We start from the raw sequence: 25,750 nt of genomic DNA, 5'->3' as shown, positions 1-25,750 counted from the left end.
CAGCCATTAGAATCCTGCCCGACGCTGCAGTATGCCAGGCACCATGACTAAGAGTGAATTCACACGTTGAACAGGGCGGTTTCTTCTGCACCCAGGGAGTTAGCATAGTATACTAACTTTATATGCACACGTTTTAACATGGGACACATTTAAAATGCAACCCCTAATGAGAGGACTGTACCATGTACCCTGCGCAACACTTGGATAGGCTCCAATGCAATTCGGAGGAATTTGGTGAGTTTGCCCCATCTGTGGGAACTTTGCACACTATAAGAGGCTATGTTTTCTGTGATTACCAGTTTCCTTTCACTGTATTAGTTAAGTGATTTCAGAAGTGATGGGGGAAGATAGCTTTCCTTTGCTCTACATCATTCAAGTTCCCCCACCCATCACACTTCTCCCACCCATCCCCAAATACTTGTTACATAACTGAGATAAGGCAACTTATGAACCCAGTATCAAATGCAAACCACACATTCACACTCTGGGCCTTTGAGGAAAGGAATCTGATGGAGAATTACCACCTGAACTGTAGGTATAAATATAATAGCAAAGATGAACTTGCTCTTTGCTTTCCTGTAGGGTAGGGTTGCCATATTTCAAGAGGTAAAAATTTGGACACATAAAGTTGTTGAGCTTTTTTAGGGCTCAAGCCAGAGCCTGGGTCGTCTACACCAGAGCCATGCACATTTTTTAAAAATAAAAAAACCAAAATCCAGGACATTTTCTTTAAAATGTAAAATCCTCCCAGATGGGCATGGAGGACCCCCAAAAGAGGACATGTCCTGGAATTCCCAGATGTATGGCAACCCTACTGCAGGGCAAAATTGAGAAAGGCAGCAAATCTAAAATAGCATCCTGTGATCTCCTTCTGTCTGCCACATTTTCCAAAGGAATCTCATCTTTAGCTTCTTGAGAGTAGTTAATGGGAACTGTTTTAAATATTGGCAGCAGAAAAACAAAGTGGACAGTGAAGTACTGGCATTGACAGCAATTTGAGGCCATAATTACGAAAATTATATTGCAATGCTTAAATAACCTCAGTGCTAAAAAAAAAGTGTAAAATTGAAATAATACACTAGGACCGAGTTGTCTTCAACAAGGCTTTCTCACAATTTAAAATAGGTTCACCTAATTGTCATTGAGGGATATTTTGTCTTCTACAAATTATAACCCTTTGTTAAAATACACACGCTCCAATTCAGGGTTGCTCTTTTGGATCTTGGCTTGTAATTCTGGCTCCAGACGAGTTACAGACATGGAACTGAGCAAAAGAAAAATAGAAGAGACGTCACATACAACCCATGATCAAATTTCATACATGCAAGTGGTAAAGCTTTATGATGATGATTTTTTTAAAAAAAGTTGGAATTTATATCAAATATGATTTTGTACTAAGGGTACTTCATTATCAATTCTAAAAGTATTTTCTTGCACTTCAAATAGTCCCTGTTATGAGCCACAGAAGAAGATTTTCAAGTTTTTGCTTGGCTGTTTTGCTTGGCTAAAGTTAACTGGTGAGGTATGTTAATGTGTCAGCCAGGAAAATGCACTTTACATGAACCATTAAGCTTTCACTTATAAATTAAACTTGGCCTAACAGTTCGTGTATCACCAACAGGTCTTTAAAACTGATTGCTAACATTTTAATTGCATTCACTCTTAATAATAAAAAACAGTTTAGCATGTGTGAAAACAAAGGCATGCAGTTAAAATCAAAAACTGTGTCACAGAACCCTTTAACATGTCAACACCAGAGAATACCCACCTAAGCGTGATAAATTCTGATCCCTCTCAAGCTAAGCCTGGAACTGCTTTGGCTATATGCAACTCATAGGCCTTTTCGAAGCCAAGAAGGGAAATAAAGTTAACAATCAAACTGCTTTGAGTTAAATCAGCATTCATGTGCCAGAAGAGAAGCAGCAGGGGGATTTCTGGTTCCACGAAAGAACCTTGATCAATCCATGAAATGAAGTTTATATTTATTGATCCCAGCAAATGGGAGTCAAACTTTGTTTATGTAGCTTCCTTTAGAGCTCAATGCAGAAGCAAACATATCCCTTATACAAGGTGGCACAAAGGACCACAGTGTTGCAACAGGGAACACCAAAGCTGTTCATCTTCAACAGAAAGACGTTCCAGGTGCCTCTGTAAGGTTTTTCCCCATAATCCTATACTGGCTTGCAGGATAAAGCACTTCAGTGTTAAGAAGCTCTTAGGGAATCTATGGCATCCTTCCCCACAGCAGCCCATTAGTAATCTGGCTGTATAACTGTAGAGCATAGCCCCAGTGGGTAGCTATAGAAAACAACCAAGAAAATGCCTGTGGTGATGAGAAAGAAAGACTGCTGTGCTTCCTCTCCTGGGCTTCCTCTGGGTGGTGAAGAGGGAGTGATGATTATATAAGCAACACCACCAACCACTAGGTGGTGGTGTTCCATGCACGTAGTCCTTAGGTAAAGGTAAAGGGTCCCCTGACCGTTAGGTCCAGTCGTGATCAACTCTGGGGTTGCGGCACTCATCTCGCTTTATTGGCTGAGGGAGCCGGCAAACAGCTTCCGGGTCATGTGGCCAGCATGACTAAGCCGCTACTGGCGAACCAGAGCAGCGCACGGAAACGCCATTTACCTTCCTGCCGGAGTGGTACCTATTTATCTACTTGCACTTTGACATGCTTTCGAACTGCTAGGTTGGCAGGAGCAGGGACTGAGCAACGGGAGCTCACCCCGTTGTGGGGATTCGAACCGCCGACCTTCTGATCGGCAAGTCCTAGGCTCTGTGGTTTAACCCACAGCGCCACCCGCATCCCTTGGTTAAGGTTTTATGTATTGTCTGTTGTTGCATTGTCTTGGATCTGTTTCTCTAAAGAACAGACCTGTGTTGGAGGTCTGTGCTGTTGATTTAACTGGCAGTATTTTATTCTAAGCCGGTACGGCAGTAACCGGGGTGAGTTTGAGACCACCAATCTACATAGGAACAAGGTAACCCGCTGCTGAAAGTCCCACTCCTAAGTAAAAGAAGTTGAAGAGGCATCAGAGTGGTTTCTCATTGGCTGGGAAACAGCAGCATCATCTTCCTCACATAGTCATGAATGAGAAAGTGTTTCAAGACAGAATCAGGGCTCCCCCCCCCCAGCTGGAACTCAGTTCCAGGTGGGCGTCATTGTCATTATAAGAGAACAAGTCGGGTGTTCATGGTGAGTTCTGGCACCGCTTTTTCTAGAAAAATAGCACTGTTAATAACTACAAGTGAATGGGGTGAAGGAGAGGAAAATGAACGTGAGAAAGATCTAATCTTATTATTCCAGGCAGGATTAGAACAGAAGTGCTACCTAACCTGCTTCCTCAGAGCTAGGCAAGAGCAGACTTTGGGCTGGGAACCTATCCTAAGAATAAGGTCATTTTGAAAATTTCTTACTTCCAGTCTTAAAAAAAAATGTGTGTGGGGGGGGGTTATGTTCTGACTTCTGGAATGTCTCTCTGCTCATATCCATAGAAATGATGATGACTCTGTTTTCTAAATTTTTTGCAATGTGCTCAGCATAATCTTACCTTTCACCATAGCCCAAAGTATTTTTTTTAAAAAACACACACATTACCTTTTTTGTGGAAATAATGCACAGCACAGAGGTGTTGCGAACACCAAACTGGAAAAGACAAACATTAAGTTAGGTTATTTGAGGTAACTCTCCTCAAAGTACGAACTGGCCTCTTTAAAATGCGCAGATAGTTTCAAAGCACCTTAAAATCCTAACTCTGGACATCAATATTAAAAGCACAGATATTGCAGCAAAAGATTTCATGGGCTAAAGTCCACTTCATCAGATGCATGGAACTCCCCATTGTTTCTTTCCTTTGCTCCTGCATCACTTGATGTGCTACATTCAATTTATTTACTATTCAACAGAGCTGATAGTAATGAACACGGTTCTGATATGGGAGGCTTGAAAAGGAACCACAGGGAGACTTGTAAAGGGTTCCGTGAGTCTCCTCCCTACCCAGCTTGAGCCCCAAAACTTGGAGGTTTAAATGGGGAGCAGGAGAAGGCTCACAAAGCCTTTTCCAAGTCTCACCATATTGGGGACTTTAAAGGAAAGGCAGGAGGCAGCCCTATGCTCTCATGTGAACCTCTGGAGAAGACGATGTCTTAAACCTCGTTGAAGTAGCTTGTGTGTGCAAGCTGTTTCCATGGGTGCTTTTGCACAGGCCAGTAATCCCCACACAGCTGATGAAAGCCTGTCCTCCTGCCTATCAGCTGGTGACCCCTTGGTGGGCCAGGATTGGCCTGTGGACTAGAAATTCCCCGACTCCATACTATGACATGCTGTTCCCCCTCTGGGCTTATATGGCCCCCCTGTTCCTCCCCTTTGGTTTGCTCTGTATCTTCCCCAACCAAGACAAAGTCAGCCTATTCCAGAGGCTCAAGGTCTGCTTTTGTTTGCATTGCTGCCCCGGTAGCTGCTTTGGGAAAAGGTTATCATAGCACTTTCTCCAAGTTATTTGCCTTAGTCTTAAAGAGAGGCTTTGATGGCCTCATTGTGCCAAAGTCAAAACTACACATTATGCTTAATGTGTAGCATGCAGGTATTGTCTCTGCTGAACCAGATCAAAGGCCCATCTAGTCCAGTATTTGGTCCTCAAAGACACCAATCAGATGCCTCTGTGAAGCCACTAGCTTTTCTTTACCGTAATTGATTACAGCTGAACCTGGTGGGTTGTTTTTGGATGGGGTCATAGGTGGAGAGGGAAAGGACAATCCTATTCTTTCCACATGTTGTGATCTCAGTAGCAATTGCCCCTCCCACCATTGCTGGAATTAAAGAAAAAGAAGAAGAAGAAGAAGAAGAAGAAGAAGAAGAAGAAGAAGAAGAAGAGGAGTTTGGATTTGATATCCCACTTTATCACTACCCAAAGGAGTCTCAAAGTGGCTAACATTCTCCTTTCCCTTCCTCCCCCACAACAAACACTGTGTGAGGTGAGTGGAGCTGAGAGACTTCAAAAAAGTGTGACTGGCCCAAAGTCACCCAGCAGCTGCATGTAGAGGAGCGGAGACGCGAACCCCGTTCACCAGATTACAAATCTACCGCTCTTAAACACTACACCACACTGGCTCTCTTAAAGAAAACACAAGATACGCAGCCACACTGCACACATGAAGCGCAATGTGCAATTCCCCATTTAGGGTTCAAAATCAACATCCATCACAGAAGGAAACATTGTTATGATAACCACAACCATATCCCCATGAAATCATTTTATTTTTTTACTCACCAGAAGCCAACTAAACCCACTTGAATGGGGGCACTCATCCATGGAAACCTCTGCATTTTAAAAGAAATGTGACATGATGAAATGAGATATCTCCTCTCACCACATATGTACTATTCACGTTCTTGGGTCCAAACCTTTTCAAAGCACATGGACTCTGAAAATTTATGCAAAATGGAGAAGGCATGCTTGAACACACACCTAACTACTATGGGTTCTGCAAACATTCCCAGCCTTAGTCAGGTGTTCTAGCCTCCAAGGTCAATAGCCACCCGCACACCCCGACTTTGCTGATGTGTTCTTAGCAGCAGGACAGATTTCTAAAAGTAGGGCAGTATTATAATATCAGAGACACAGATTGTTTAAGGGATGAAAACAGTCCTTTCCTGCAATTAGATGAATTACTTTTGTAAAATTCCACTGAAAGCACTGCCATTGCTATAGGGGAAAAGGCTTGGGCCTTCAGGTTTTGAAAATGTTCATTGCTGTTATCCATTAAAACCCTGGGATGGGTGCTTTAGAGGTATATATATCGTTGTAATAAGAATACACATATCAGGAAGTACTGAGGAATCACTCAGACAATGTGAGCAATGTGATCCCATATTGCATTTGTTAAATAATGCAAAAGGATTAATTCCAATGTATATTTTAAAGTTGCACCGAATTTCTTTTTGAAAGAATTGCAAGTGCCACTTAAAGAGAAATTGGGGAAGGGGTTGCATTCTGGGGTATTTCTCTATAAGCAAGAGTAATACAATCCTACCCCTACCCTCACTTTGCAAAAAAAAACCTTTTTAAAACTTCATAAAAACTGATAGACAAGCCTCCCCTTTTCCCATTATCAACTGTTGTTCCTGTGTCAGTAAGGAACAGCTATTCTTTGGGAATTATTATAACATCTAAAAAAACCCAATGCATTGTTTCACAGCATACAAATCCTATGCAGAGTTTATTGTCACATCATCAAGCAAAACTAATCTTGCAACAATTAATCATTTAAGGGATATTATAAAGATGCTGTGTTAAGACTTCTACCAGAAAGTAAATGCTAATGAAACCAAACCACAGCAAGCCTTTTCTATACGGAATTTGCTTCTGTTACCAAAAACAATCATTCCCTTTCATATATGGTATCATAAACAGGATGAAGATTAAAAGTAAAATAGTTAATTGGTTAGAATTACAATGGATGTGTGCAATTATGATTTTCAAGTAAAAAGCATTCCATAAACACCCACAGATGTGGACAACTAAGGTTACTGGGGCTCTCTCTGCGCTGCAGGAATCCAAAGCCACAAAGTAGCTGCTTGTGAATCAGGTAGTCAAGGAACAAATGGCAGCTTTAAGCTTCAAGGATGGTGCGGCATGTAATGATGCAGCATTTACATCTCTCTGGAAACTGAGCAGATGGCAGAACTCCAGCCAGCCAAAGGACTCCCATTTACTTCTTATTGCACCACAGTTTATGATCAACCAGACACCAGTAGATGCCACCCAATGGAATCATAACAAAAGGGCAGAGGATAGAACTCTGCACTGGAGATGTTCTAACACCAAATGCAAGATGACACTGTATTTCTCAAAGCTGTTGTTCGGAAATATTTCATTTTTTGTACGATAAACAGTTTTGTGTAGGGCTGCCTCTTGGACACAAGTTTGTTTTAAAAAGTTTGTTTTAAGTTTGTTGTTACACAGAATCATGAGAAACAACAGCAGGCAGTCTCCTTTTCTAAGCATTTGCATTGGGGCTCATAGCACCATTCAAGTCAGCTACCATTTTCAGATGGAGCAGGCACACAAAACATTCCTATATGTGGGAACAAGAGGAGCCACTGATGCTCAACAGACATATGGATGTTTAAATGTATTTCTCAGATGCATGGGGCTGGCTCATACTAGCCGGAAACCTTTACTCCAGTTTGGTATAAATAAAAAATTACTATTATTATTATTAGAAAGGAAGGTAATGTTTCTGTGGCAGGATTCAAATAAATGAAGACCTTCACACAATCCCTCGTTTCCTTCTCTTTGTCTGAACCTTTAAAGTAAAGATTTTTTTTTCTTAGGCTGAGTGAACAAGAGCTATTATCTGGAATGGTGGGGAAATGCTAAAGCCTGTATGCATTAATAAAGCAGGATGTAGATGGTGTCAGAGTAGTACAAGTAATGAACTTTAAGCTGACATGCCGAAGCTGCTTGTTTTATTTAAAAAAGAAGTGCAGTTCATTGCTCAATGGATCCAGGGCTGATCAATAGCAAGTCTTATAATTAACTAGCTGTAGAGCAATGATTCACCTGAGCTCACAGTCCATGAGGCAGAGAGGGGGCGGGGAGGAGCAGGAAAACATAAAGGGAGTCATGATGGTGTCAAAGAACACTGAACAGTCACTGAAGGGCTCTTTCAGATGTGCTGATCTGAAAAAATTACAACATCTTCATGTTGATTAAACTACATACACGCCAATGGAGACTTTGCTTGACATATGGCATTCTCTTTTCATTAGCCGTTGCAAGAAATATCACTGAACCAACAGAAATGTTCATCACGTAACTTGTCACAGTCAAATGCAAACAATGTTAACTCCAAAATGTGTAATATGCTTAAGCAAACATCCCTGCTCCTTCCAACATATTCAAGTCCCCCACTGGAATTCTACAGAGAATATTTCTTATTTGCTGATGGATGGGGATAAATACACTTACACATTATGTTTCCATCAAAATAATAAAAAAAATTTCCTTCCAGTAGCACCTTAGAGACCAACTAAGTTTGTTATTGGTATGAGCTTTCATGTGCATGCACACTTCTTCAGAGCCAAGGAATTTTTTTATTTTGTTTCGACTACTGCAGACCAACACGGCTAGCTACCTGTAACTAGAATTATGTTTCCATGTTTGCTTTAGCAGCCCAGAGGATTAGACAACATTTCATTGTGCAACACAGCGCCCAGTGTGCTGGGGGCTAAGTGTGCTAGAATGTACCTCAATACATTTGTGAAGTCCAGTGGATTTTAGCAAATAAATTTAACTGACTGACTGACTATTCGAACATGAAGCATTGAACTCCACATAACCTATTTCAGCTAACACTTCATATCAACCGAGGAGACTTGGATCCAACACTTACTAAGTCACTAGGTAACCTCAGGCAAGTAGCTATCTGTCAGTGGGGATAATGATGGTCTATATAGCATAACTGATATTTAATGAACTATGTCCCTAGAAAATTATTCTCACTTCATTGTTGCAAGAAAAAAATTATGGGAGGGATTCACTCATGAACCCTGTCAGCAGAAGCCCTGTGCTTGCCCTAGGTGAGATTAATATCTTACAATGACACTGAATTCCCCGACATACAGAATGTTACATGAAAAGAGCTGCTTCTCGTGGAATTGCATAGGTCAGCAACAATGTGTGGTGCTGGTAATATTCTTGATGTTTAGTGCATCAGCAAGACATAAGAAGCATGGAGGCCACTTTAACGATTACTCCCTGTTGCCACTTCAAGCCACTTATATGCACAAAAATCCAAGAAGAGCCCTGGTGGATCAGGCCAATGGCCCATCTAGTCCAGCATCCTGTTCTCACAGTGGCCAACCAGATGCCTGTGGGAAGCCTGCAAGCAAGACATGAGCGCAGGAGCATCTGCCCATCTTCGATTCCCAGCAAGTGGTATTCAGAGGCATACTGTATTTCAGGCCGGTGTCTCCAGGCCACCACAAACCTCTCACTCTGCCCCAAATAAGCAAATTTGCAGCAGGATGGAAAAAGTCATCTGACTATGTAGGGAGCTGCCATTCAGTACTCGATTGATGCATGACAGCCGTTGCCATTCAGATCAATTTTAACTTAAAGCAGCTTCTATGTGACAGCATGCTTCATGTACATCAGTTTCGAATTAGGTCCTTGCAGGAGATGTCATGCATCTGAAAATAACCCTGACTTTTAGCATCAACGCTTTAATCAACATATATCTCCTTGTTACAATTTATGAAAGCAACGGTGTGGATCTAATTTGCACAATGGAATGAAGAGCTTTCACATCCCCCCCCCCCGCCAAACCCTTGTTTTATTCACAAACAAAAATGTTCCCTAGAGCAGGACAGCGAATAACAGCAGATTTTCTCTTTTTCTTTTTATTGCTCTGTGAACGGCTATTTCATTAAAACTGATCTCTTAATTATACTGGCTGTAAGAAGGAAATTAATATATCTTCAGGAGCTTAGGCTTACCTTTAAAAATGCCTTCTTTTCCAAAGAATTCATTATGAACGGGGGAATGGCTACAAAAACAAAGAATGAAATGCTTAAGCCTTAGCAAACTATGTATACAGAGCACTTTCTAATAACAGGTATGCTTCAATGAGTTTACTGGTAGTGTATAGCTTTCCTGAGGCACTCTATTAATATGCATAAATAAATTAGCAATGTATGGAGATGAAAAAGGGTTATAAAGAGATGAGGGAGAATGTGCACATGAAGTTTCACAAGAGATATAATTAAGATTTTAAAGAACCAGAGCAATGGCTACAATATCAACAGTGCATTGCAGATACATTGTAAAAATAAATAAAACTCCGCCATGTTTCTCTACAGTATCTTTTATGTGTGAGCCATTAGCTGTTCAAATCTAATATAGTGAAGCCAAAGTTCTTAGAAGAGCATGATTTCAATCACTACTTATGCTTAGCTGAAGGTGAACTAACCCATGCCAGGAGCAGCCATAAGGATCCGTGAGATAACCACCTGCACAATGGCCTGTTGGGCAGCTCTGGATGATTCACCCAATCGGTTTCCATTTTCGTCTGTAATGGGAATACCATACTTTAGTTCCCTGTTGGGTTTTAAAAAAAGAAAAGAAAAAAGCTGAACAATTGCGAAAGGTTACTCTTTAAGGGCACTATATGCTCAAATTGTTTATGTTCCTAAAGTTACGTTCCAGAACAGTTGTTAATCATTTGTAAACTTCAACAACAGCCCTGCTTTGTTTTTCATTACATTCATAGGAGCTGGTTTGCACATGATGCTCAAGCAATGCTATGGCTTTGTGCAAATGCTAGAGATTGGATTGTGGCCACTGTGCTCCTCTCCCAGTCCTCCTCCTGCTGCACCACTGAAAGCTAAGCCATGGGTTGGTTTAGCACAGGGTGGGGAATCTTTGCTGGCTGGCGGGCCAGATCTCTATCTCCCCCACCCCTGCCTGGCCAAAGTGTGAGTGTTGATCCACATCAGCTGTTGTGTGGGTAGGAACTTACCTTCCTGGATTCAAGGAACAACTTGGGAGTTTTAAGCTCCCGATTGCTCCTTTGAAGTCTTGCCCTTACCTGCTCCACACCTGCTGTCATGACATCAGGTGTGGGGTGGGTAGGTGTGGCTTCCTGAAAGTGGCTTACTCTGCAGGAGTCACATCCAACTCCAGTCAAAGCTGGAGAAGAATTCAGGACCATTTAAAGCTTGTGCCAGCTTTGAAATGGGCTTTAATGAGCCTCTGAATTTCCTTTCAGAGTCTGGCTTAGAACAAATTTTGCAGCATCCCTACTAAGCCAAGAGGTGCTCTGTGGCACACGCTAGATTTTTATCTTACCTTTGCCTCATTAATGGGATATTAATGCAGTTAGCAGCAGCTACAGCAGCAAAAGGAACAAAACGTCCTATAAGAGGTGAGACATGCTGTGAAAAAAGAAGTAAGAGTTACCTGAAGATGGACAAACCCCAGCAATCCTCAGCCACTCTAAAATATCATCTTAAGTATTGTTTTGTGAAAAGCTGATCTTAAGAATCTATGCCAACACATCAGAGAATATATGTGCCTGAAGCTAGAATCTTTTGAGAACACTTGTATAGATTGTACCTTTTAAAAAATGAGAGTGGTTTCTCAACTGTACTCCAGTGACATAAAAATATTTTAGAACAGAAATATTGAGTTATAATCACTCCCAGAAATCAGGTTAAGTTTTTGATGAAATGCCATTTAGGCAAGCTATATGATCAATTTTTTAAAAAATCCCTCTATCTTTCTCTTTGAAAAATAGTTGTAGTCATTCTGTGAAAGCTTTTTGAAGTGTAGCTATCTTAGAGTATGTCAGCAAACACAGCAGGGTGTCTCATGGTTTCTTGAAGATTTATTGCAGCAGAAGCTTTCCCAGGCAAGATCCTACTTCATCAGATGCACGACATGGACAGTGAAGATATGCACATGTTAAATGTTTTGGGGTTGTAGATAAAAATGACCTTTAAACACCTCTTTAAAATGTATACCAAAGCTTTATTTTTGTTTTGTTCTGCGCTTCGCTCAGTTTTTATTTGTGATATACAATCACATTTTGCTTTTATCTAGCTTTTAGGAAAATGTATTATTATTATATTTGTATTAGTTAATGTTGTTTCATTGTTTCTATGTAAACTGCTTAGATTTTTATTATACAAGCAGTATAAACTATTTATAAAGAAATCTAAAGTGGATTTCATGCAAGAATCAGAAACCGCACCTTATCTGAGTATCAGTTGCAAGAGAGCTTGCCCTAGAAACTGTGACTATATTTTCAGTGAGGTGGTAAATCCAAGCCTGAGCTCACATAACTGAGTACTCTTCCATATAAAAATATTGTTGTACAAAAAAAGCTGGAAGTTCCAGAAAATGCTAGGGAAAATGCTAGGCTAGAACACTTCTCCCTGACATCTAATTTCTGTGTGCTGACATATTCAAAGCTATAAAAATGAACTGAACTGAACTGAAGCAAACAGGATTCAATCACAAGAGACTGATAAACCCACAGATGAAAAGATTAAGTAGGCTCCTGAATATGCAAGGTCATGTCACAATAAATGCATTGGCTTTTAAGGTGCCACAATAACGCTTGTTACTCCTCGTGCGTATGGAAATCATTAACTAAAAGTTTCCACAACAATCAAAACTCTTTCTCAAAGCAAAACGGAGGAAATGATTAAATACCTTTGTTAGTGCGTTAAGTCCTAGAGCAGTTGCAACAGCACCTGTGGTGGCAGAAACATAGGCTGTTCCCAGCTGGCTAAAACAAAAATAAGAATGTTTGTGTGCGCACAATAGCCGTATATGTTACATCGCACATGTTCCAATTATGTAAGCACAACTGGCATGGTACTGTAATATGTTCTCCTGGCTGAAAGACAAAACTGTACCGGAATATAATGTCAAGGCATCTAGTGGGGTTACAAACTTTTCCCTTTCCCACTTATGATGCTAAGTGGCTGACTCCTAAATGATCTATATGTTCTATATCCACAGCTGGGAGGCGGTATGCCTCAGAATGCCAGTCACTGGGTATCACATGTGAGGAGTGCTATTGCCCTCAGGTTCCAGCTTCTGGCTTCCCATAGGCATCCGGTTAGCCACTGTGATGGCAGGATGCTGGCCTCTGATCCCATCCAGCACGACTTCTATATTCTAGGGTACCAAACTGACAGCTGGGTGGTGTACACCTGTACTCTGATGATGGACTCAGTGGAAGCATCGTGCTTAGACTGAGGGCTGAGATCTTATAGTTGAGTGGTAGAGCATGTGGTTTTTGTATGCAACACATCCTCATCTCAGTCCTTGGTACATTCCGTTTAAAAGATCTCACTCGGAGACCCACTGTCAGCCATGCCATATGATAGTAGATTAGACAGGCTAATGGGCTAACAATATAAAGCTGCCTCATACGTTTGACAGTTCACTATGTTTAGAAGCACGATAGAAGCTTCAGATATCCTTGTAGCTTCAGATATCCTTGTAGACTCTTCCTCTGCAGAATGAGCCATGGCTTTCTTTTTGCAGCTATTTCCTCTGCCAGCTCTACTATACGGTGAACTATGCCAGTCCATTTATCAGAGAGCAGGAGGATCTAGGTGCATGGACAGACTGTCCTTTTCATGAAGGAGAAAAGATACAAAGGGTCCTCAAGGTACTAATTTTGGGGCTGGAGCCTTAACAAAAGTCTAACAACGTTCATCATCTCGGCCCCCAAACAGGGTCCCCCACCCCAATCGGGTCTAATGCCATCATAAGCTGGCAAGGAGGCTGAGTAACCTTGAGCCATCTTCACCAGAGGCAGATAGATCACCTCAGAATATCTTGGGAAGTATTTCACTTCATTTCTTACATTTATATCCTGTTCAGCACCACATACACAAGGCTCTCAAGTGCTCTCCCACCCAGGCAGTGACCAGACCCAGAGGTGCTTAGCTTCAAAAAAGTTGCTTCACTGTGTGCCTTTACACTCTGATACCAGTCAGAAACTGGTTATACCAAAAGCAGCTGGAAGAATAAAGAGCAGGGGTGGGGAACCTCAGGGCCCCTGGATATCGTTGGACTCCTACCAGCTCCAGCCAGCATGGCCAAGGATCAGAGACAAAGGAAACCGCAGTCTAACAACATGTAGAGGGCTTAGGTTCCTCAGCTCTGATGCAAAGACTTCCGAGCATGTAATTATGGTCTCTCTCTCTCTCTCTCTCTCTCTCTCTCTCACACACACACACACACACACACACACACACACACACAACCCCTGAGTGTGCAAGCTTAGGATGTCAAGCGACACTGAGTGGCTGTACTGTGACCACCTGTCTCCTACTGGCAGTTCTGCTCCTACAGTCAAGAACATCATCTTTGCTCTGCTCTTGTCACATCTGGGCAACATATTTTGGTCTTCTACCTCAAGGTTTCCCAGATGCGCTGGACTAGGTGAATAATTCTCAAGACATTTAAAAGACCCCACCAGAACCAGAAAACTTCATGGACTATAGAAGTGAAGCACACATGCCTGTTTGAAATGCTCTGATCCCATACCAGCTGCAATCCATAGTAGATGTCTAGAATGCATTAGTAGCCTAATTTAGTCATTCAAATTATGCAGATATGACCTTGGGTGATTATCTACATGCAAATAACTTGTTTTTAGTACCAGACAGAAGTAACTAGGCAGTCATGCATCTAGTAATATCTTGCATATATTACTGAGGCGGTGTACGTGAAGTGCTTGGAATGCTCGCTATATGCATGTTACATATTAATGTTATTAAATTAGCATCACTTCGATTTACCCATTATAGTTTACCTTGTGCTTACATGTCGTCACGTCAAGCCAGTCTATGAAAAACCACATTGCAAATTTAATAATAATCCAAACTAGGCAATCTGGGATCCATTATTATTACAGCTGCTGGAAGCCATTCAGAAGAAGCAGGGGACCTCTCTTGCCTTGGGCATGAATTCCTCAGAGCAGGGCAGAATACAGGGCTGTTTCAAATATGCAGGGCCTGGCTGCGGCTCAAAAACTAAACCTTACTGCCGGCTCCACAACCAATTACCACCCTCACCCCAAGCTTTAGGGAAGATGATTTAGGGCAGGGACGACTAGCCCCCACGGTTTGGGGGGCTAACCATTTCTTCCTGGTTGGGCAAGGCCCCATCAATTTGATGGCTGGTATTAAAAGTGGGGGAAAGCACTAACATAGACCCAGTGCTGGGATGGGCAGAGCCCATCACTGTGAGGGAGATGCAAGCAGTCTCCTCCCCAGTCATCAGACTGATCGTTTTAGGAGTGCAGAAAGGGAGATGACCACACCCCCTCTAGATAACCCGAGTAGGGGAGAGTGTTGGACTGTGTGTGTGCATGTGAGAATGTGGACTGGTGCACACACTGCTGGCACGTGGTCAAGGGTGAATGTGGCTTCTTTTCGGGGGAGGGGGCAAAACAAGTTAGCCACCCCTGCTTTAGTGACTGGTCACGTCATCAGTCTTGTGAGCTATTTTGGCTTTCATCAAAGATAACACTGCCTGCATATCACATTACACTAATTAGAGCATAACTTTAACTCAGAGAGATTACATGTGCAAAATATTAAAGCATTTTCTCAGGCCGTTCACATCATAGCATTGAATTTAGGTCTAAACTAGAGCAGATATTGTAATTCAAGGTTTTTGAATTTTCTCGCAGGTGTGGCTTAAATACCTTACCTGACAGTAATTGGAGCATCTCCACTCCTATTGGTGTAATTTACGATGGCATTGAACGACTGGTTAATCCACTGCCAGAAGACCACTGCTGGAGTAGTTCTTAAAAACAAAAAGTACCATCAATTTTCTTTAAAGTGATGAGATTAAGACAATCAAACGCTGTTGGGTTGATTATTCTTCATCACACTCCCCCCAAAGATTATTCTGTATAGGATCAGCCAAATCAGTCTTTTGAACAGTTACTTCACAAAATGATAGCTTTCCTACATGAAATGTAGAAATGCACAGGTCTTCTTGAGGAATCTGTTCCAGTTTGAGTACCGAAATAAGTTAAGATTCTCTTAGATGTAGCTGTTCAGTTACAATAATGTAAAACTTGAAGTGCTTTTCCCAGGTACAGAGCTATGTTACTTGACAAACATTTCCAGCTCAGATTTAGAGAGTCACATAGATTAAAATGGTGGTTTTTATCCTGTAAGACTTGACAAAAAAGCCAATTACTATAATTCAAGTGGGAAGGTAGCGATAACCATGGTTAAAGGGAAATTTGATACTTCATCTTTCCATCAGTATCTCGCATACTGAAGTTCAAGAATTCTCAGGTTGAATTTTCTCCACTTTGTTTTCTTTTGAAGGTAAATAAATAACCAAACCAATATATGAAAAATATAAGGGAGAAGAAGAAACCCAAAACGTTCATTTTAACTGTTTTTTGAAACATTCAAAGTATACAACATCATTCACTTGGGCTGCAGCAGCACTAAAACCCTTTAGAATACACAAAGTTGTTACAACCAGTGTCAGTAGTACTATGGCCTTCAAATTGGATTTCCCAATTGCATATTTATTTCACTCATGTACTATCATGCATTACTTACCTATAAAAGGTCATCATGCAGCCAGTAATGGTCATGTTCATGGGCACCTGAGCAGACATGCGGCCAATTAAAACCATCTTTTCCCCAGTATCTGGATGGAAGGCTGAATCGTAGATATACTTCGCCCTCCATAGTTCATCTTCTGTTAATCCAGGGCATGCAATTCCTTGTCTTGGGGCAGATGGAAATATATGTGACTATGTAATTATAAATATGACGTTAAGATAGGTCCAAAACTTAAGTAATTATTCGCATGAAAGATTGGCACATATCTTCTCTGCACACACAACTGTGCAGTAGCTTAGCATAAGAACCTCTGTGTCCCTTTCCATCATCGTAACTGCTCTTTCTCATGTCAGCATAGTCACAGGAGTACTGCAGGTAGGTCAATGTAAGCAGCTGGCTCACATTGAATTTTGTTCCTGCAATTGTGCATCAAAGGGCAAGGCCCTAAGGAGAAAATAGTCACTGCTCGTTTGCAAAATTGACTTCTGGCATTCTACTCCAAAATATTTTATCACCCCCTTACTCTCCACCCCATCTTTCTTTCTTTCTCACTGCTGACAACAAAGTTTAATTCCTCATTCCTAAATGTTCATTGCAGAAGGCCTTTTCCTTTCAAGTAACCATGTTTAGGAGCACCCCACTTATTGTAGCTCTTGGCACACTGCCTGGATAGCTCAGTTGGTTAGAGTGTGGTGCTAATAATGCGAAGGTTGCAGGTTGGATCCCCATATGGGACAGCTGCATATTCCTGCATTGCAGAGGGTTGGACTTTCAGTGGTTCTCAACCTGTGGGTCCCCAGATCTTGTTGGACTACATCATTCCTGAGCTCTGGCCTTGCTAGCTAGGGGTGATGGGAGTTGTAGTTCAACAACATCTGGGGACCCACAGGTTGAGAAAGGCTGCGACTCACTAGATGATCCTCAGGGTCCCTTCCAACTCTATCGTTCTTTGATTCTATGATCTGACCACACTGTAAAAACCAATTAACACCTGGAACACGGTGCATGCCAGCTCTGATCAGCAGTTACAATTCATGACGGTGGATGCCTCTGGACTGGTGTTTTATGGCGTTCTGCCTCATATTCTTGACACAGTAATAGCGTATTGCTCTCTGGAGGGGTTTATAGCACAACAGAGGCAAGGCAGAAATAAACCAGAACATTTTTTTTGTACAGAAAGTTATGGGATTTCAGCAGGCAGTGACAGGATATGACCTGATTGAAAACAAAGCACTGTCACCACCCCAACGTGTTTTCAGGCACAAACAGGATTGAAAGTGGGATCGCATATGACAGCCTCGATAGCATGAGCACAAAAATAATGAATGCACAATAAAAGGGATGTCTGGAAGGGCTGGTCATAATGCATAAATACACACCCACATCCACACACCCACATATCACAGAGGCTGCTTCTTACACTGTGTACATATTCCCCCCTCTAACATCAGCATAGTATATCCTTTTGATTATAACATCTGTACACCATGTTTGCAAGAGGGTGTCTTAAGGAGGCCTGTGGGATTCTCTTCTCATTTAAGACTTCCTGAAATTCAAGCTGGGGACTCTTCTTGACCAGACACTACAAGAGTTGCTTTTTTTGAAGAGCGTGGGGCCTGGGTACCATTTTCTACTGCAAGTGGCTATTTTATTTTACTCTTTTTACATTATGCCTCGAGTATTCTCAACTACGATATGATACAATATCTTTATTGTCATTTTTGTCATTATTGTCAGAACAATGAAACTGAGCCCTTGGGATTAAATTAGGGTGCTTTTTTAAAATAAACATTTACCTGTAATCATGCACAATTTTTCTTGCTTTTTCTAGCTGCTCATTGGACAACAAAATATTCCTAGGATCAGTGACAGTGAAGAAATGGCTCGCTCGTCCAATAAACGTACTTTGATCCCAGCGAGGCTCTTTGATATTGATGTTGAATGGTATATCGGCTGACATTTTTTCAAGAACACTAAATAAGAAACGGAGACAGAAGCAGTTTTCAGTTTCACAGTTCTTGGCTTCCTGCGTTTATCTGGATCCCTTTAGATTTCTGGTTCTCTGCCACAGATCTCTGAACTCTTGTTGAAAATCAGAGATAGAGAAAACTCAGCCCAGTGATGCAGTCAAATGCTGAAATAGCACTTGTGCTACATCTCCAATAACAGGATATTTGACCAGAGTTTTCAATAGAAAACCCTGCTTGCAACATGGATGAGATCATGCTAAAAGTAGGTCAAGATGTCCCACAAAGCTTTTGTTGAATGCCCTTGTCTGTTTTGTAAGCTTCCCATCATATTTAATTTTCTATTCATAATAGCAGAAAAGTTTATTGCAGCTCACTTGAGGATGAAACAGTGTGTGTATCTGCTTACAAAATTATTTGAGATATACGCATTAATGACTGTATTGGATTTTACTTTCCCCTAGTCATCTTAAAGATGCAGTTAGCAGAAGGCAGCAAAAGAACTATGGGCATGTTGTCCATAGTGTCAGAAACTAATCCGACACACAGATCTCACAGACTTCTCATTATTTCTCACCCATGCCTTAAAGATGCAGGTAACCTCTGAAGCAGCATACTACACAATTTCTGTGCATGTGTGTATACATGTGCACATGGATATGAAAAATGAAAGCAGGTGCCATTTATTCTTCTATCACCTGCAACAACAATATGCTGAGCTCTCATTCCTTCATCGGGGGGCTGCATCAAAAATGCCAGTGGGTACTAGAGATAGTCCAATGCCTACCAGTCGACCCAATACTAAAAAACCAAGGTGTTTATCTTGAGGGTTACAAATTTGCTAGTTGTTGATGGTTTTATTCGTGAAAGACACAAAAGCTTGTCCTGCCTACTCCCATGTCAGCATTATCAGTCAAGCTTGGATTCTCATAGACAAGCCAAACCACAAACACACCTTTTCATTGTCTCCTGGTTGTAGGGCACATTTCCTTAGAACCGGAAAGGCTTGCTGAAGTTTCTAATCTGAAACCTTATCATAGGACAAGATCTCCACTGGCCAATATTCACTCAGTTAAAAAACCCAAAAAAACTCCAAGAAAAAAAATCCAGTTACCCTAGACAGTTTAATTGCATTGCTGAACTTGGCTCCAACTTATCTTTCTTATTGTTTTAAAACCGCAACTGCTTATGCCATAATTGACAGACAGTGTGAGCTACCATTTCCCATCTTTGAATCACTGAAGCTGGTCAATGTACTGCCCAAGGTAGGGATCCAAAGAGACAATTTGAATACCTAGGAATCTTCCTCATGTGCAAAGGATTGCATTTTTTTGCTGATAGCAGAAACCGCTCATGCTCCACTGAATGCTGCTCTAGAGTATGCAATCAGGCAAGTTTAGATTCTGGATGTAAATAACTAGCTCTCTTTAGATAGTAATGTGTATTACTTCACACACTTCTAATTGTGGTGAGACAGCCCAGTTATATTTGGGAACCCTTCTGATTATTCATAGGCAGACTTGGTGTACATGTGGAAGCAGCTTTGCAGTTCTCTGGATTCCAGCTGCAATCTCCAAGATTGAAAGAGAACCTCAGAATTAACTATACCTGTGTATTGCATTTGGAAAAGGTAGGGCATATAGGATTTCAATGGCTGTTCCAGAAGCGCAAAGTCTTTGGGAAACAGTACAGTGTAAGCATTTTGTTGTAGCCAGGGTTAAACTGGCTGGTTAAACTTGAGCTGGTGAATAGCCTGAATGTTTGAAAGGTTACAGGGTCTTACCAACACAAAATGTAGGAGAACAGTAACACAAGTGTAAAAACTAATCTAGTTTCAAAATGAAATGCAAGTCTTGAACAAAGTTCAGCCAAATGCTTTTAGTATGAAAGAGTACATATAACAGCAAAAAAGGAGACTTTAGACCTTGTTTAAAGGTCAACAATGTACCTGCAATGAAACTCCAGTAGCAATCCAAAATTAGTTCTCTTTTAAAAATAAAAACTTTCTATTGTATAATATGGTTGCAAGACACAGCTGGTACATGGAAATGCATTATTTTCCACAGCAATATACTGCATGATTAGAGCTGAAAACATTTACGTACATCCTTCTAGTTTAAACTACATTTTTCAGACTGGAGTGTTATAATCAGATTAGTGTGTTTTGGGTATATATGTTTATTGCTTGCCTGGAATGAGTTTTGCTTATGAAATGTCCATTCAGCTTCTGAAGGACACAAGAGCTGACACTGACTCGAGAAGACCAAATAATCCACAAAACCCAGTACCTGGTGATAACAAACAATAGCACTGATGTAGTTAATTGCATTTTTCAAAATGCTTCATGTGCTTTATAGAAGGGGTGGAGAACCTGTGGCCGCCAAGAAGTTCTTGGACTCCAACTTCCAACAGTCTCAGCCAGCATGCCCAATGGTCAGCGATGATGGAAGTGGCAGTCAAATAACATCTGAAGGACCACAGCCCCCACCTCCCATCCATGCCTTATAAGATTGTAAGGATTACCTACACAATGCAACAAAAACAACAAGGAAAGCAGCAGTTACAGTTACCAGCCTCTGAAGCCACAGCAAATGCTGTGATTCTCTAGCAGTTTGACTTAGCAGGTCATTGTATTTTGAGACAGATTAATACCAACAAAAAAAATTATAAATATAGTGGTGGGGATTTAGTAATTTGCATAAAGTAATCTAACAAATTCACTTCAGGAACAGGATTCCAAAAAGCAATGGGCACGCTCTGCTTAGTTCAATTCAAAATGAGCTCAGTTATTTAAGAGCTTTCTTGGAGGATTCTTAGAAGAAGAAGAAAGCTTATCTCTTTTCTGAGAGTTCTCTTGTGGCTTGCAGCCAAAAAGTCTTGCTCATTCATTTCTTTTGGGTGCAAAGATACATTAATCACAGTCAAGACTTAGCTGTAAAGTCCCCCACCTCATATAACTGATAAGAACGCTTCCCTAGCCCCATCCACACTTTAACTACAGTCACATGGACAAAAGTAAAAATGTTTTACTGCTGAGGGCCATATTGCCTTAGGATTAATCTGTCAGGGGCTGTATGTAGTCATGGAGGGCTGCACTTTGCCCCCTGGGGGGTTCCCACCCCTGAACAAGTTCCTGTAAAAAGCTATTCCAAGTATGCCAGCCAAAGAGTAAATTGTTGTTGTTTAGTCGTGTCCGACTCTTCGGACCAGAGCACGCCAGGCACTCCTGTCTTCCACTGCCTCCCGTAGTTTGGTCAGACTTATGTTTGTAGCTTCGAGAACACCGTCCAACCATCTCGTCCTCCGTCATCCCCTTCTCCTTGTGCCCTCCATCTTTCCCAACATTAGGGTCTTTTCCAGGGAGTCTTCTCTTCTCATGCGGTGGCCAAAGTATTGGAGCCTCAGCTTCACGATCTGTCCTTCCAGTGAGCACTCAGGGCTGATTTCCTGAAGAATGGATACGTTTGATCTTTTTGCAGTCCATGGGACTCTCAAGAGTCTCCTCCAGCACCATAGTTCAAAAGCATCAATTCTTCGGCAATCAGCCTTCTTTATGGTCCAGCTCTCACTTCCATACATCACTACTGGAAAGACCATGGCTTTAACTATATGGACCTTTGTTGGCAAGGTGATGTCTCTGCTTTTTAAGATACTGTCTAAGTTTGCCATCGCCCTTCTCCCAAGGAGCAGGCGTCTTTTAATTTCATGACTGCTGTCACCAAAGAGCAAATTACTAAGAGTTAATAACCACCCTGAAGGTATCAGTGCAATGCACTACAGCCACACGGAATAAGCAAGTCTAAAATTAAAGTGATGAAATTCAACACAAACACTCATACCCTTTCTGCCAACTACTTTTCTGGCCATCTTGTCACAGCAGGAGGGTTCAGGTACACTGGGAAGGTTACGCAGAATAGCTCAAGAACAACAAGCATCATGCAATGGGACAGGTAGCAAACCCACCAAGGTTCCTGCCTCCTCTAAGCAATTTTAGTTTTCCCCTCCCCTGCTTCTAATGAAAATCAACTCGTGGCATTTCTAAAGAAGGTGCCATTCAGAACTTCGAGGCTACGGGTGTCAGACTTCATTTGCTTCACTTGACAAAACTGTGCCCTGCCTGCAGCTCCAGTCTGAGAAAACCAGCAGCCCAGCTGATGGCTGGGAAGGAGGAGTGGTGCAACACATCTATCAAGCTAGGGAGGCAAACAGCCCTGCCCTCCAATGTTACTTTCACTTAAAATCAGCTTGCACTGGCATTTATCTGCACCAGCAGCTTTGTCTGCAATATACACTTCCCCACAGTGCGCTAGGAGGAGCCTACGAAGCAAAGGAAGACAGAAGTCAGGAAGAGGGTCTACAACATCAATATTACAAGATGCAATTTATAGGAGGGTGGGAGAAGTCCCCACGTAACCTAGCAACAAAAATTACAGCTCCCGTATAATTCCCACTGCCGAGGCAGCCTGCACAGCAGCAAAGCAGCCATCTTTGGTGTGTAACTTAGCGGGAGATTTCATCATTCCGCGCTGAAGTCACCTCCAGATGTTCGCGGTTCACAGCAGTCCCTGCCAGCGCAGCAACTTCACACGAAAACCTGTTCTCCGCAGTGACACATTTCTCTTAGCCGAGCCCGGACAGCCTCCTAGACGGCTTTACCCTTTCCTTTCCTAACGCTACTGCAGCAAACAAGGTTCCTGGGGAGAATGGCCGCGTCTGTTCCCTTCCTAACTAACAACGTGGCCGTGGGAAATTATTAATTGTAAAAGCGCACACACCTTAACCCGGTCTATGAGGTCCATTTAACGCAAAATCAGGCAGCTGGAAGAAGGGAGAAAGCGATCAGTACCCAAACGAACGACTCTTTCTCTTATTTATTCTTTTTTAAAAAACCTAAACCAATACTTTTAGATCCATCTACTGGGAACGCACACATAACCGAGAGGGACATTTTGGGTTAGTCGCTGAGCTCACTGAATAGATGCACACGGTATACAGGAGGACAGGAAAAGTGGGTTAGCTAAACGGGCATTGCAATGCCACATTGCATCAAGGGTGCCAACTTGAATAAAATATTGGGGGGCCCAGGTAAGCCCCGCCCCGCTCCATCGCTCAGAAGACACGGCGCACGCGTACCGTTGGAGTGGAAATGCCCATCAACGGGGGGGGGCACTCAAATATTTTATTGGGAGGCCGAAGGGATCTTGGCTCCTATGTATTGTATTTGGGGGGAGAGGCTACTGTTGTAGGCAGATGCACCCTGGGGGAAGAGGATGCCTCTAGCGCGCTCGAGAGACGGCCACCGGAGAGAAAGGGAGGCGTAGCTCTCGGTCATCTGCAGAGACGCAGCAGCAGCTGCGGGGCGCCAAGCCGGCCTCCCTCCCTGCACCCGCTCCGGGGGATGGAGAGCGAGGAGGGTCACCCCCCACTTTGGGGCTGCTGGCTGGGTGAAGCGCCGTCGAAGGAGCGCCTACCTCCCGAGCGGCCGGGGATGGGGAGAGAGAGGTGCTTCTGGTTGCTGCCCAGGGTTACTCACGGCGCCCGCTGCGCGCCCCGCTCCACGGCTGCCTCTCGCACGTCCGCGCCGGCTCCCGTCCGATAGGCGCGCCAAAGCCCGCCGGAAGAAATTCAGGAGGCAGCGAGCAAGCGGCGGCGGCGGCTGCAGAGCGGGCCAAGCCGGGGTGGGAGGGGCGAGCAGCGTCCGGACCGCCCCCTCGGGAGGGAAGGGAAAGGAAGAGGAGGGCGCGCCAGGGAAGGAGGCGAAGGGCGGCGAGGTGGCGCCGTGGCGGAGGGCTGCCTTCGCTCGCTCCAGGCACCCGGGCCTGGCGCCGCGAGGGAGAGCCAAAAGGTGAAGCGTTGCCCGCCTCTGCGGTGCTCAGCATGTGGGGAGGAGGAGCGGAATGGACCCCGCAAGCCCCACCCCCCGACCGGGATTTTAGCTGAATCAGCCCCCCCCCCCGCGCCCGGCTTCTTAGAAAAACATGTGAGGGCAGCACTTTGCCCGGTGTTTGGAGTGGGGTAGGGGATCGCCAGGCTTCTCTATGGCAGCTTGGGCCTCAACATGCCCCGCTCGCTTTCTCTTTCCTATTTAACGCGGACTTACCTTCCAGCAGCAAATCATGGGATTGTGGAGTTGGAAGGCACCCTTAGGATCATCTAGCTCAACCCCCTGCAATTTCAGGAATATGCAGCTGTGCCATACCGGGATCGAACCTGCAACTTGGCATTATCAGCGCCATACTCGATAACGTCTAACCAGCTGAGCTATGCGCTGACAAATATGTTGCCAGTGTTTGAGATGTCTCCTCATGGCTCGTTTTCAGATTAAATTCCCGTCGGGAAGTGCTCCTGTTTTCGTCCGGAAGCTGTTTCTGGCAAGGGCATCTTTTAAGTGTAAAAAGTTACAAATGACTACAATTGTAAAAGTTACAAATGACTACAATTGTAAAAGTTACAAATGACTACAATTGTAGTCATTTGTAACTTTTTTACACTTAAGAAAATAAACCAGAGTGTCTTCTTTTTTTTTTTGAACTTTTCTTTTTCTTTTTCTTTTTTTATAAGATATTTATTAAAGTTTTTAGAAATACAAAAAGAACAATAAAAAAAACAAAAAAATCTCATTTTAAACAATAAAAGATAAAATACAAAAAAGAAAAAAGAAAAATCCAAAAGAAAGAACAGAGAATTGAAATCCATTAAGCAAAAAAGAAAAGTCAATAAAAAATACAACAAATCTTCCCATTACTTATCTTTCATTAGCTTATTTCCCTGACCTCCTCGCACCTCCCTTTTTTGTATTCTAAGTCAATTATCCATTTCAGCAAATCCTTTCCCTCTTTTCAAATTTTTGTCCTGTAAATTTATCTTGAAATTAATATAATTTTACTTTCCCTCCTTTCACCAATTAACAGTCTATTTTTCCTAAATCTTTGTAGCATATCTGCTAAAATCACATAAATTCATTCCAACATCATTCTAACATTCATTAATTTTGCAATGTTTCTGTAAATAGTCTTTGAATTTCTTCCAATCTTCCTCCACCGACTCTTCTCCCTGGTCTCGGATTCTGCCAGTCATTTCCGCCAGTTCCATATAGTCCATCACCTTCATCTGCCATTCTTCCAGGGTGGGTAGATCTTGTGTCTTCCAATACTTTGCAATAAGTATTCTTGCTGCTGTTGTAGCATACATAAAGAAAGTTCTATCCTTCTTTGGCACCAATTGGCCGACCATGCACAGGAGAAAGGCCTCTGGTTTCTTCAGAAAGGTATATTTAAATACCTTTTTCATTTCGTTATAAATCATCTCCCATAAACCAGAGTGTCTTCTGTTCACAGGGGATACGTAAGAAATCATTGAGCTGATTTTCACAATCCTATTTGAGGCCAACGGAATGAATAGCTTCTTAGCAACATTGGGATTATTGGTTTCTTTGCTGAGAGCATTAAGTAGCCTGGAGATAGTCCGATGAAAACGACAAAGGGAAAGTCAGGACAAAAATGAGTATGTCACAGTCTTGCATAAGCTCATCTCTTCTTTTGTAACTAGTTGAAAAGGTGATGACCCTGTTAAAGCTAAACAAGTGTGTGCTCAGCTTGCAGGTTTCAGTTTAAATGCTGCTTAACTGCCGAATTTATAGTAAATCAGAAAACCA

General features: G+C 42.4%; 1 protein-coding gene across 5 annotated transcripts; it reads right to left on the bottom strand.

Moving 5' to 3' along the window:
* Positions 1–994: 994 nt before the first annotated feature.
* Positions 995–23,868, bottom strand: SFXN1 (sideroflexin 1). 5 transcript variants are annotated; one of them, XM_053376636.1, is made up of 11 exons: positions 23,568–23,867; positions 17,926–18,102; positions 16,124–16,294; positions 15,246–15,344; positions 12,222–12,297; positions 10,854–10,939; positions 9,976–10,103; positions 9,503–9,552; positions 5,271–5,320; positions 3,599–3,646; positions 995–1,264 (listed from the first exon to the last, which is right to left on the bottom strand). In XM_053376636.1, the coding sequence occupies exons 2-11, from the start codon at positions 18,087–18,089 to the stop codon at positions 1,168–1,170; spliced, it is 969 nt and encodes a 322-aa protein (XP_053232611.1). In that variant the 5' UTR covers positions 18,090–18,102; positions 23,568–23,867; the 3' UTR covers positions 995–1,167. The 5 variants fall into 5 exon arrangements, with proteins under 5 accessions (XP_053232611.1, XP_053232609.1, XP_053232608.1 ...); XM_053376634.1 differs by having other exon boundaries at positions 23,630–23,736; XM_053376633.1 differs by lacking the exon at positions 23,568–23,867 and adding an exon at positions 20,286–20,523.
* Positions 23,869–25,750: the final 1,882 nt, after the last annotated feature.

The sequence above is a fragment of the Podarcis raffonei genome, chromosome 2, assembly GCF_027172205.1.
Source record: "Podarcis raffonei isolate rPodRaf1 chromosome 2, rPodRaf1.pri, whole genome shotgun sequence".
In the NCBI taxonomy this organism is placed as follows: domain Eukaryota; kingdom Metazoa; phylum Chordata; class Lepidosauria; order Squamata; family Lacertidae; genus Podarcis; species Podarcis raffonei.
The sequence above is the reverse complement of the archived record's forward strand: the minus strand, read 5'-3'. Positions and strand labels throughout refer to the sequence as shown.

What these genes read in the sequence shown, in the direction of transcription:
- SFXN1 (XM_053376633.1), bottom strand. Translation starts at nt 20,425, where the DNA reads ATGCAATTAACTACATCAGTGCTATTGTTTGTTATCACCAGGTACTGG. An exon ending in GATGCTCCAATTACTGTCAG is followed by an intron (nt 12,298 to 15,245) that starts GTAAGGTATTTA and finishes TTTTTGTTTTAG; the next exon opens with CCAGCTGGGAACAGCCTATG. An exon ending in ATCCCATTAATGAGGCAAAG is followed by an intron (nt 10,104 to 10,853) that starts GTAAGATAAAAA and finishes AAAACCCAACAG; the next exon opens with GGAACTAAAGTATGGTATTC.